This window comes from Streptopelia decaocto, assembly GCF_964273445.1.
Source record: "Streptopelia decaocto genome assembly, chromosome: 7".
NCBI lineage: Eukaryota > Metazoa > Chordata > Aves > Columbiformes > Columbidae > Streptopelia > Streptopelia decaocto.
In genome coordinates this window covers 19,409,726-19,422,307 of record NC_138661.1, presented here as the reverse complement: position 1 = coordinate 19,422,307, position 12,582 = coordinate 19,409,726, and the positions used below count along the sequence as shown (strand labels likewise).

Sequence of the window (12,582 nt, the reverse complement as noted above, 5' to 3'; positions counted from 1 at the left end):
ATCTTTTCAGACACATTGTAAAGCATGTTCACTAGTGCACGTACCCTGTCCATGTATTTATGCTTTGAACTTGCAAACTTTTCAAAATTCTCTCTAGGACAGAAATAAAATTCCTTTCTATTGAATTGTTCTTTCTCAAAAAAAACCTTAAAATGTCACTTAGATTTAGTTGTGTTTCTATCTTGTCTTTGTCACAGTGTCATAATATGATTCAGGAGTAATGTTGAATTTTTAAGTGGTTGGTTGTTTTTTGGTGTTTTTTGGTTGGTTTTGGTTTTGGTTTTTTTCAGAAAGCAGAAAAAATAGCATGGTCTTTCCAAAGAATTCATTCTAGTTGGCTTCCTCTGTATTAACCACTCTTAATATTTGTTGCATTGCTTCATTTACCTGACTTTGACTCAAGACTTAAAAATAATGTTACAGATCTCTAATGAAAAGGAAGAGATGCATAGATGAGCTTTTGCTCTAAGGTTTCCCATTTGTTGTGGTCGTCCTCCACATCATTGAGGTTTATTGGTTAGATCCTATACCAAATAGATGGTTACTGAAAACTGTAGCTAGGTGTTCTTACTAAGTAAATTTGACACACCTGGACTTCAACCTGCATATAAAATAGACTTTGTGAGGAATGAATTAGCTGACCGTAATTTTAGTCTGAACCACACACTGCCCACATCTTACCGTAGCCACACAACCATGTACCACTGATTTGTCTCTTAGTTTTTTGTCTAACTAGTAGCCTTTTAACTGCATCCTCTTAAAGTAACATTAAATATAAGTTTGCTTCTGAGAACTGAAGTACATTTTTAAACTCTAATGTCTTGAACAGTTAAGAAGCAGGAGCAGTAATACCATTTCTCTACCATCACCTGTAATCTAGTATATCTATTCATAAACTCAGCACGTTGTTATCTGTCCTGTTTAACTGCAGTAAGCTAACCACTTGCACTATTGGCTTTCTGTGGTGTTAGAGGCAAAGTTCCACAGCTGCCTATGTACCTGCTGGGTTGAGAAACCCAAAGGAGAAGAGGATAGAAACCCGACTGTGTCTGCTGGAGAACATTAGGATTGTTTGTATTATCAAAGCAATTAGGACATTTCCCATGGAGCAAGATGCCATTACACAAGGTATCATCCTGTGTTTGTACAGCCCTACCAGACATGTGCATCTTCCACCTGCAGGAAGAAAAAGGTCATACAGGGAATAAACTGTTAGTTACAGTTTTCTTATTCTGTGTCCCAAACCACATTACAGTATTTTCCATGTTGATCTAAGTTGAATCAGTGGGCAGTGCCCCTTAGAGAATATAAAGATAGCCGGTGTGTGATACATTTCAACGCTAATAGGGTTTGGAGAGAGGAAACAACTCCACGCTTGAAGAGAACATACTATGAACTAGCCAGTAGGATAATTACAGATAATTCCTCCTTTACCTTGCCCAGGTGGTATGAACAGAGCATACCCAGCTGAAGTAATTGGCTTCAATGCAATGATTCTGTGACTTTTAAAAATGTGTTGAGCCTCTGGACTCAAATGATTGAAACACCTGGTTTGATACAGCCATCAATACTCTGTGACAAAGCACCAATGTTTTGCCACTGAAGTAAACCATTTTCTTATTACTCTTTTATTTCCAATTACTAGGTTTTAAAATGTGTTAGCACTAGGGCTGCTCTGAAATAAGTTTGATTTTACAAAATGGAAAGTTTTTACATAGAAAATACCTCCAGGTTGGTAACAGTAACAGGTGGAAGTGCCACCTTGAGCAAAACTGGTGACTTGCAAAGCAATCGAATCTTGTTTTATTTTTTTCTAGAGTTTCGTGGAAGCAGAAGACAAAGATGATCTCTTTCGCCGTGCTCAGCAGGCACAGTACCTATCGAGAGTACTGTCTCCTTATGGGGAGCATGGCTTGGTTCACTCCAGTCCAATAAAATACACCGGAAAAGGTTCTCGGAATGCATCTAACGCATCTAACTCAAGTGTTAGTACATCAAGTACACCAAGGAAACGTTCTGGATTTTCATCCAGTGGTTCCACTGATAGTTTTGTGAGCGTTAGTCAATCCCAGAGGCATCACGGAAGCAACTCCAAAGTACACAGTGGGGATCTTCTAGACAGGCACGCTGAATTTTTTACTCATAGCCGAAAACCTTTTACTCCACGCACCTTAATATCAAATGCTAAATCTTCCCTGTCAGAATACAGATATTACACTCCTGCTCGAAAGAAAAAGAAAAATCACTACAAGCAGCGTGTGGAAGCTCAAACACAGACTGATATGATCAGGTACGGAGATTAAAGCTTTATTTTCAAACTGTGGAATTTAGATGTCATCATAACAGCATCTTCATAAAAGCAACATGTTTTGCTCTCATTTACATTTGTATAAAACCAGAGTAATTATTCTGAAATTATTCTAGATATGCCCAGGCACAAGCTAGAATAGAATGCGATTTTTCAGTGGCACATTTTGTCATCATCTCTCTTGAGAGACTGGTTTCATCTAAACAGATTGGATACAAAGTGCCACTAAATCCAAACTGTGGGATCTCGCATGTGCTGGGGATACTCGCTCCCTCTCTCATTTCTTTGCTCTCTCTAGTGTATAGTTGTACTTTCTGTCTTCTAAATAATTAATCCCTATAAGCATGCAGGTAGTTCCCTACCGTTCCCTCGGTAGTATCATACTTTCCCATTCATTAATTAATACATCATGCAAAGGTTTGTTTTCCTTTTTCAATTCTCAAATGCAGCTCTTCATTGTCTTTTTAGAATTTTAATTTAAATGTCTTCAGATGTACCCTACATGAAATATACAGAATTACTGTCCTTCTCTTGCATTGAACTCCTTCTAAGCAAATTAAACAGCTTTGATTCAGTTTTGTTTTTACTGATATTAGCTCATCATGAGAAATCTTTTCTCATTTGTGTCCTGAGTGCCTGCATGTCTAACTCTGGTTTCGTCCTAGAACAAAGTGGGTATTTCATAAGACAGGAATTATGATAGGATAGCTTTGGTTCTGTATTGCAACCATGGATTTTCTGGCGGTGGATCATATATTTTCCTGGTGTACTTTTAATGTAGAGGATCATCTCCATTCTATATTTTGAATAGATCCATATTCCCCTTTGAATATGCAGCCAAATAATGGATTTGGATCACCTCTGTATGACTATTTTCAGCCTTCAAATTGAACTATAACTTAGTTTTATTATGTGAATGGAAGTCTGGCAGAAATTTTCTAAACTGTCCAAGACATTTTAGTACTAGGTCTTGTTCAGATTGATTGGAAGTTTCCACAGTGGCACTGGTATTTTCATCCTGCATATTTCCAAAGTAGCTTTCTTGGAAATCTAATACCTGTCTAAATTTTTTAGCTTTCCATCTGCAGACAAAGCACCTGAGATAAAAGTTGTGACTGAACAACAGAAGATCACCTTGAAGGTAATACAGTCATCATCTATCAATCATCTGCTACTCTTACCACACCCTTCACTGTCATTTTGGAGTATATACTTCATCTCTGCCACAGCAGCGCACAGCTGATTTAAGGTTCATTTTCTTTATTGTCATGAAATGAATTAGTTTTGTAGAGGAGAGAGAGTTTCTGAAGAATGAGTGGAAAAAATAAGAAAAATTACTTTGGCATGTGAAGAGATCTTAGGATATTACAATATTTTTTTCCCAACTTTTTTTATAAGTGCACTATCACTTAAATATCTGTTAAAGACATAGATAATTGGTACATTACTTTTCAGCAGCAGAAGCTCTCTCTTTTTCAAGGATTTTATTTTCTTCATTTTTATATTGGATAACATATTCCAAAAAGCCCTCAACAGAAAAATTGAAACTGAGGTGTCTCTTCCTCTGAGGAAGCACCCAAACCAGCAAGTGGTGAAGTTTTCCTTGATACTGCTTACTCTCTGTCTTGCTGAATGTATCAGGAATGGTTTAATGAAAAATCACACGACTTCAAACTCTACTATCTCTCAGTATTTTTTGTCATAATCTCAGAAATGTTTACATCCATCATTTTGATTTGAATTGCAAAGTATTTCTGACAGTTGAACTTTTTTTTTTGGTTGCTTGGTCTTTCAGAAATTGCCTTAGGGTGTGGTGGTTTAAGATTATTAAATTTTAAAGATGAAGTAAAATACAAGCATCCTTGGGAGGTGGAGGGAAGCAGGCATAAGAGCTGAAATCTTTGTACTAATAATTGCATGGAAGAGTTTGAACAGAAGTTAGGATCTTACTTTGTGCTTTATCTTGTAGCTGCTATACAGACAAGTCCTTAAACAACTCACCCTGTAAAACATAAGTGAAGTATCGAATACCTGTGGACTTTCTTCCTGAAAAAAGGCTACAGGGTCAGATTCTTCATCTCTCTTGCTTAATGAGGCAAATAATTATGCTTTAGTCATTGGAGAGTGGTGAGAGACAATGGGTATTTCTAGCTTTACTGAAAATAGGAGAGAGGTCTCCTGAATTAATATGGATCTGCAGCTGACCTCATTAAGAAAAGGTTAAATGATTTATTCAGAAGGCTTCATTCCAGTTCCATTGGAGAAAAACTGATTTCATTTCAAAACTTTCATCTCTGACTTTTTGTTTGGCTGTTGTGAAAGTGCCAGCAGTGAGTCAGGTAGCTTTACAGTGGCCCTTTCAGAGCATTGTCATTTAAAATGCAGGTAGTCAGCGACTTCACCTTCCATCAGTTTTGTGCAAGCAGCTCAAGACATGTGACTTAAGAGTGCTGGTTCCTGGTTTTGCATACCAAATTTTACTCTTGTTGGTGACATCAATTCCCTCTGGCTTTTAGAGATTCAATCTTTGACACTCTTGTCAGAGGAGGAATGTTCCACAACTTCTGTTGCCCCTGACTACAATTTTAGATGTCAAAGCTGATGACCCTTTCCTGCTATGTGTCTCGAAGACATAAAATTTTTAGGTCTACTACATCACAGGTAGTTATTAGGTTCATTTTAAGGGCAAAATATGCTGTGTATTTGCACTGATAATAAATGTCTTATCTCTGTGTTGTAGGCTGAAGATAGAAGATGCACTGTGGATAAGCCTGTGAGAGGCATAGCTGCTTTTCCATACTCCTTCCTAAGGTGCCTGATTTACAGCAGGAATGAATATATGAAACATTCCTTCTTGCTTTCTATACATCTGCTTCTTAGGCCATAAGTCTTCGCTACTTATAAGTCTCTTCTCACAAGACGTTTGTTTGGGCTTTTTAGATCAATGTTATTTCCCAACTTCAAAATTCATTAATTACTTATGATAAGGTTCCACTGGGAAGCCAGTTAAGAAAGAGAGTTCTGAAATATATGAATATTTTTGTCAGGGGTGAGAGCAATGACACGTTAATACAGCTGTTAGTTCTGTACATCCAAGCATACATCTGAGCTTACAGGCTATACATTTCTCATACCGTACTAGACCTAAATACTGGATTGGTATTCCAGTTGTTATTTCCTTTCAGGCAAAGAGGTCTCTAGACATCCAGCCCTTTGAATCCATGATCTGCAAGAATTGCAGACCAGAGGCATTCCCCACATCTTTTTCTGAAAATGTAACACTGAGATTCAGAATATTGTCTACAACACAAGAACAGGGTTGGAAATCAGGCCAGAACCCAAGGGCTCCCAGCTGATTCTCCTCATTGTTGACCTGATTTGCTCTCTGGCCTTTTCATAGAAAGGCATTTTTAACTGAGGAGAAAATTTTACTCCGAGTAAAAAAAAAAAAAGCACTTATGGCTAGTGGAGAGGTGTGTACGGCATCTGAAGAACACTGAGGCCTTCTGAGGTGTGAGAGCGCTGCATCTACTCAGGTGTTGTAATACTCTTGAACCACAGTCTTTAAGGCTTCAATGTAAGCAGTGGATTTTGCTACTGGAGCAGAGTGGGTTTTTTTTCCAAGTGAGATGCAAGGTAGTGGAAAGGGTTTTTGGAATGTTGCTCTCTTCCCTACCCTCTGATTTTCTTCTCATTAGAGAGACATCGTTGTATTCTCAGCCACCTTCAGCAAGGAGGACTATAGATTATGAGTAAGTATGCTTAGACCACTTTTCTGATAGTTTGCAACATTAAACTAGAAACTCTTCCTCAAAACTGAATTTGAAACAGTAAATATGGACTGAGAATAAACTGGTGTTCACAATTTCCAGTAGAATTGACATGGCTGTGATTTGTTCAATAATACTTAAAAATTTCTATGTGACTCTAAAAATGAAGAAAATTCAGTATAACTTTGGAAGATAGATAGACTTTTCTTCTTGTCCAGTGGCTATACTTGAAACATTTCCAGTTCTTTTTTGGTCTGTAATCTCTGAAGCAATTGTTGGCAAGACAATGTATCAAGTTGAAGAGCATTCTTACCATGCTTCTGCTCTGAAATTTGAGGAGAATTAGAAGAGGTTTGTGTTATATTCAGAAACACTGCCAATGCCTTATTGTGGGACCTTGGGAAAGTAATTTAATTCTTTGGGCTTTAGGACAGGCTTGTTCTTGCGTAACTTTAAGGATGTAATATATAGGTATCAGCTATAGATACCTTTCTTGACTATAGAGGGAACCAAAATTACAATCTTCAGGCTGGATGATGAATTTTACATAATGAAAGCCATGCAAGATGTATCCCATTTTTTATTTTCTGTTTATTAGGACTGGAGGATGATGTGATTGGATTGGACATTTTGGGATACTTTGGATGATTGGATACTTTGGGATACTTAAAAAATGCTATGAAAGAGAAACAGCACTGGAATCTTTTATCTGAGGGGTTTTTTGCTTGCTTTTTTCCAAGCAGAACTCCAAACTCTCCAAACTCTCGGAGAGTCTCACATTTAGAGAAATTGGCATCAAAAAGGCTTTAAGAGGTATTAAAATAGAGAGAAATTTGATCAAAGAGCTGAAAGCCACATCTCACACTAACAAGGGATTTTGTACATCAAAGAGTTGAAGTTTGAAAGGAATAAAGGCTGTCAAATAACCACATTTATTTTTCTGAACTTCCATTGAGGACTAGCAGTTTTCAGCTGCCGTCAGATTCTCTAGGAGCTCAGAGCATCAAACTGCAATTTTACACTTTCTTCCCAGTCAGCACTCAGTGTTCTTGAGTGCCAGGCAGGGTCTGAATGCTTTCCAGGATGTGCTGATTTTCTCACTCAGGATCTCTGTGCTAATTTATACCACAACAAAAAGTTCACATAAACACAAAGCACCATGGCGACCTTTCTAACAGTCTGACATGTTACACGGGGGTTTTTATTATTATTCAAATTGAAGGAAAGGCTTAGTTGGTCATGACAGAATTACCTTTTGGAAAAATAGCAGCTGCAGCCAAGAACTATACAATCTTTTTAATGACATTTCCCATAAAGGTAATTGGGCCTATTGTATTGCATAATATGTGTCTCTATTTTATAACATGTATCATTGGGTTTTCTTTTCTCCCCGCAGAGAAGAAGAGCTTTTATATTTAGCTTTCATGGAAGATGTAACAAATGAAATTCTGAGCCTTGGGCTATTTTCAAACAGGTAGGTTACAGTTGGTTTCAAATTGTTAATGCTGTGTCAGAAGCACATGGACTCTGTAAGAAAGGGAAATAGTGTTTAGTAATAATTTCTTTGCCTTTAAGAATATATAGATACACAGATAGCTCTTGCATTTGTTTTACTTCCTTTTCTCTTTTCGCTTTATGTAAGAAAGGAGAACTAGGAAACACCTGTTGGTCATCTGCTTTGATCTGTTCCTATGTACCGTGAGATAAAGCCTCTCTTAGAAGGTGGAGTGATGCTAAGACGTAATCATTTTACACTGCAATATCTCTTTTGCTAAATAAACCAAGTTACTGACCTTTTATACAACAGATCCTCCGTCTCCCTTCTGCCCTTGTTCCTGTTCCAACATTAACTCAATCTTCAACATGGGTTGTCTGGATTACATACTGTTTCAGATAAAGGTTCACCAGTTGCTAAATCAGATTTTTTTCAATAATTAAACAATAACTTCTGATTCAATTCAAGTATTTCAGTAATAGTCCCAAATTGTTTTCCATACAAGTTCATTCTGATAAAGAAATCTTCATTTATAGCAAAACAAAACAAAAACTGCAGTATTTCTGATACAGAATTTTAATCCATTTCTGTAACTCGATCTTCAGGACAGTCTAATTCCAGCATAATGCACTGATCTTCCTATGTGCTGATAATATTTCCAGCTCTTTTTCTATTCTGTGCAGTCACTTTTTTTATCTTTTTTTTTTTAAGTCAAGGCTAGAAATGAGAAATTTCACAAGCAGTCTCCCTCTGGTTATTTTTTACAAGAATGGTGTCTTCCATTAAAATGCTGCTTGTACTTTTTTTTTTTTAATAATTTCTCATATAAGCTAGATTAAGTTCACTTGACCTTCTGCAAGTCTGGGCTAGTGACCATGTACTGTAGTTGTCACAGAACACTTCCTCTGTGCAGCAAGTTTTTTCCTCATCCAGCTTAAGGAATGGAAAAGAGCTCTTGGGACTGAGGCCTTGTCTCTGAATTTTTTTCTGGAGCTGGATTTAATTCTTTCCCTTTATTTCCACTTGTGTATATCAGCCACTATGGTGCACCTGAGAGATTGCTGGTTTCTCTACAAATCGTCCCATGGTCACCATCTGCTGCCCAAGGCCGCTCTGCCCACTGAGCACATGGCCGGCAGGACACCGGCCTCACACCGGCCTCTTTGTGACACAGCGTAACTGAAACAATCTGAGAGGTCCCGCTCAGCTAAGAAAGAAAAATCAAAAACTGAAGTTGTTAATTTATGTAGATCGGTTAAAAGATTTTTTTTTTCTTCTCCTGTTAAATCTTTTAATTGTTCCTTGTAGAGTTCTGGAACAACTGTTTGAGTGTCATATACAAGAAAATAAGAACCGTTTGGATGAGGTAGGTGCTGCCCCTATAATATTTTCCCTCTCAGTGATGTTTCCAAAGTAGGGTGGAAATGCACTGGTATATTTGCGAGTGCAGCCAACCAGAGTGCTCAGTGGGGAGCATTTCTCACCATAAATGAGACTTGCAGACTCCTGATCTACTGCAATCTATGAGTCAACAAAAAAAAATTACAATAGCAAGTGAGTTTGGTGAAACTTGCTGTATCATTTACTCAGGTGATCGTAAGCAGCTTCTCATGTCAGAACTAAGCTGTGAGTTCTGGGCAGGTGGGGCTGTGGGGCTGGAGAAGTGTCACCTCTTTCTCCCTTCACCCCCCAGAGCAAAATGCGGCACTTGCTGGATGTGCTGAAAGCAGATCTTGGCTACAGTGGCCCAGAGCAAAGCCGTGCGGACTGGGAAGCCTGCGACTCGCTGGATCTGCAGGCGTTTGATGCGATGGAAGAGCTCGAGTTTACCGGTGACAGTCAGAGGCAAAGAAAAGCTACAAGAAGCGAAGAATTCTTGGAGACCATGGACTTACTGTTAAAGGAACCAAACGAATGTGAGTCACCAGTATGTGGGGAAAGTTCAAAGGAGACACAAAGCAAGGGTGACTTTTCGGAAGATGCTGCTGAAATGATGGATGCTGGGACAGAATTGCAAGCTGGTGTGAAATCTGAAGAAGACACAGATGCTTCACCCTCATGTGAGGCAACTTTAAACATGATTACTTGTGATGGTGATTTGGAAGCCAACAGGGAACTTGATGATCTGGAGGAAAACTTTGCAGAGGCCCTTCAGATCTCACATGATGACTCAGCCAAAATTTAGCTGATAAATAGGGATGGAGCTATTTGTGTGGAGAACTGCCATTTGTTAAATAGTAGTAAATTATTTGTTTCAGTTTATTTCTGTTTAAACACTGCTAAAAAAGTCTCTCGAGTAGGGTATTATTAATTGAGCATTAATTAATCTCCACAGTAATGTCAACTGTAAAGGGTAAAGTTTCAATTATTAAAAAATTTTGTATATTTTTGGCTATAATTATATAATTCAGAACTCACTTTTGAGAATATTAAAATAGATGTATATTTTCAGAAAGTTGTAATAGTAAGTTATAAAATATTTATTGTTTTTTATTTATAATAAATAAATTCATTGGCAACACATTGCTAGTGCAGTTGTGGTACTGCTAGAAAGATCCAGGATTTTTGTAGTCTGCAAGAATTTGGCTTATCCACATCAGAGATGGAACTCTGTCCATCCTGGAAGAGGGCAGTATTTTTTTTCCTCTCTTAGTGTTCAGTCTCTTGTTTGATGTTAAATGCCATGGAAACCTGAAGTTTTTATAATCCACATTTTTCCTTTCACAAAACCTGTCCTGAAAAGGACATTTATCTCCAGCTACTACATATGGCAGCTCTCCTGTTTATTTGTTTTTATACACAGCTCTTGAGCTGTTTGATCCTGGTTGTCTGTGATTCAGCTGATTCTTCAGGAACATGAAGACTATAATGATGTTCAAACTGCACAACACTAGAATACGTGGTTCAGTTTCCTGCATTTATGACAACCTTGGCATAGCTTTGAGCTTTGGCTTTGGAAAAAGATTGGGTTGGTTACTGATTGGCAACGAGGACTATCTAGCAGAACAGACACATCAGGTGTCTCGTACAGCAAATGGAGAAAAGGTAGTCTATTTCATGGTTGAATTTTAAATTGAGGTTGGTGCCCGCATTGCACAAAATCACCCTGAAGTCCTCTGTCTAATTGGAGAACAGTTGTTACCTGGCATTCACAGAATCACAGAATGTCAGGGATTGGAAGGGACCTCAAGAGATCATCCAGTTCAATCCCCCTGCCGGAGCAGGAACACCCAGATGAGGTTACACAGAAATGTGTCCAGGTGGGTTTTGAATGTCTCTGGAGTAGGAGACTCCACAACCCCCCTGGGCAGCCTGTTCCAGTGTTCTGTCACCCTCACTGAGAAGAAGTTTCTTCCCATATTTAAGTGGAATCTCTTGTGTTCCAGTTTGAACCCATTACCCCGTTGGTTGCTACCAAGAGCCTGGCTCCATCCTCGTGACACTCCCCCTTTATGTATTTGTAAACATTAATAAGGTCACCCCTCAGTCTCCTCCAAGCTAAAGAGCCCCAGCTCCCTCAGCCTTTCCTCATAAGGGAGATGCTCCACTCCCTTCATCATCTTTGTTGCCCTGTGCTGGACTCCCTCCAGCAGTTCTCCGTCCTTCTTGATTCACGTTACTGCGGAATGCTGGGAAGATATCTTGTCTTGCTGTAGGTGAGGAACTATAAGAAGCCTTAGGAACTGGCTAAAGCATGTCTCCAAAACCTCTTGGGGTCAGTCTTAATCTGCTTCTCCCAAGGACAAACCCAAGTGGTGGCAGCTCATACGCTGAGCTGCCACCACCTGCTCCCCTGTGGCTCATGTCTACCAAAGGCTATTGATTCTAGAAGCTGGATGATTGATCACAGCTGTTAAGTAGCTCCAGTAGACATAGACTTCTGCTTCACTTGTCCATAAACTTCTTTTGGGGGAGGGGTTGTGGGGATAGGAAATCTCCCAAAATCTCTAGAGAAACCAGTCAAACAAAACCAACATTTCTGGCACAGTCATCATCATTGCAGTGTAGAACAGAACATAATTTCCCCCCCCAAAAAAGCAAAAGGCACTTTCCTGGCTGCCTTGGCCACAATAACAAATTACACCTCTTGACAACAACAGCAGACTGGAGTTTGTTTTAACCGTGTACACGCAGCTTTGCAGATGGGCTGGAGCCTGTCATCTGCCACACACAGCTGGTGATCTTGTAAATCTGGACTGCAGCTTGAGTGCTCTGGCTGGCTGAAAAGTAGGGCAGAGAATGGGAAGATTTTCACTTACTCCATCAGAGCTTGTCTTGTCAAAAAGACACACAGACACAGGACTGATGCAGCACGGTGTAGGGATGGATTGTCCCCGATCACAAGTGAGCAAAGCCCTTCTCCCATCCCCAAAGAAACGCCCTCTCTGCTCCTCACGCCACAGGATGCACCAAAGGAACTATTGCTTGTATTGTATAAACAATTTTAACATGGAGGGACTGGTTAGAAAACTAGAGTGTGGTTAGACATGTCCAAGCTTCTCCACTCCTCAGCAAGGACTTCACCTGCTTTGGGGGCCCTACATTCTGCGTTCTCCAGCCTCGGTCAACAGTGGAATTTAGGAGGCTTTTTCCTCCCTCCTGCCCCATCACTACACTCTGGAACTTGCGCATCATAAAAAAAAGATCACTCAGAACACTTCGTCTTGTGGTCAACATGAGTCTGATTAAAGATTAATAAGAATTTCATATTTTAACTCCACAAATTAAAAAAAAAAATAGCACGGCAGTGAAAGTGGTCATGACATGACCTCATGGGTGCAAATAATGACAGTCATTTCCTGTAGTATGAGTCACATGAAAATAAACAAAACCAGTTCCTTGACCATATTTCCTGTTGATGAGCTGTCTGACCATCAATGACATTTTTTTTCTGGGTAGATAGAACTTAAAAGAGTAAATACATTCGTTAAAACAGACCTTTCACAAAGAAAGCTTCTGTCTGCCTAAACCGTAACTGTGCACATTTATTGGATCCAGAGTGAAATTTC

The 12,582-nt window shown here is 39.1% G+C and overlaps 1 protein-coding gene across 1 annotated transcript in view; it reads left to right on the top strand.

The window, feature by feature from the left end:
* SPATA7 (spermatogenesis associated 7) overlaps window positions 1–10,084 on the top strand; it is a 43,120-nt gene extending 33,036 nt beyond the window's left edge. The window contains exons 6-12 of the mRNA XM_082059121.1: window positions 1,818–2,290; window positions 3,383–3,449; window positions 5,049–5,119; window positions 6,007–6,060; window positions 7,475–7,552; window positions 8,882–8,939; window positions 9,267–10,084. Of these exons, the coding sequence (XP_081915247.1) occupies window positions 1,818–2,290; window positions 3,383–3,449; window positions 5,049–5,119; window positions 6,007–6,060; window positions 7,475–7,552; window positions 8,882–8,939; window positions 9,267–9,758 (1,293 nt within the window). The 3' untranslated portion in view covers window positions 9,759–10,084. The remainder of the gene's footprint in view (window positions 1–1,817; window positions 2,291–3,382; window positions 3,450–5,048; window positions 5,120–6,006; window positions 6,061–7,474; window positions 7,553–8,881; window positions 8,940–9,266) is intronic.
* The last annotated feature ends 2,498 nt before the right edge of the window (window positions 10,085–12,582 follow it).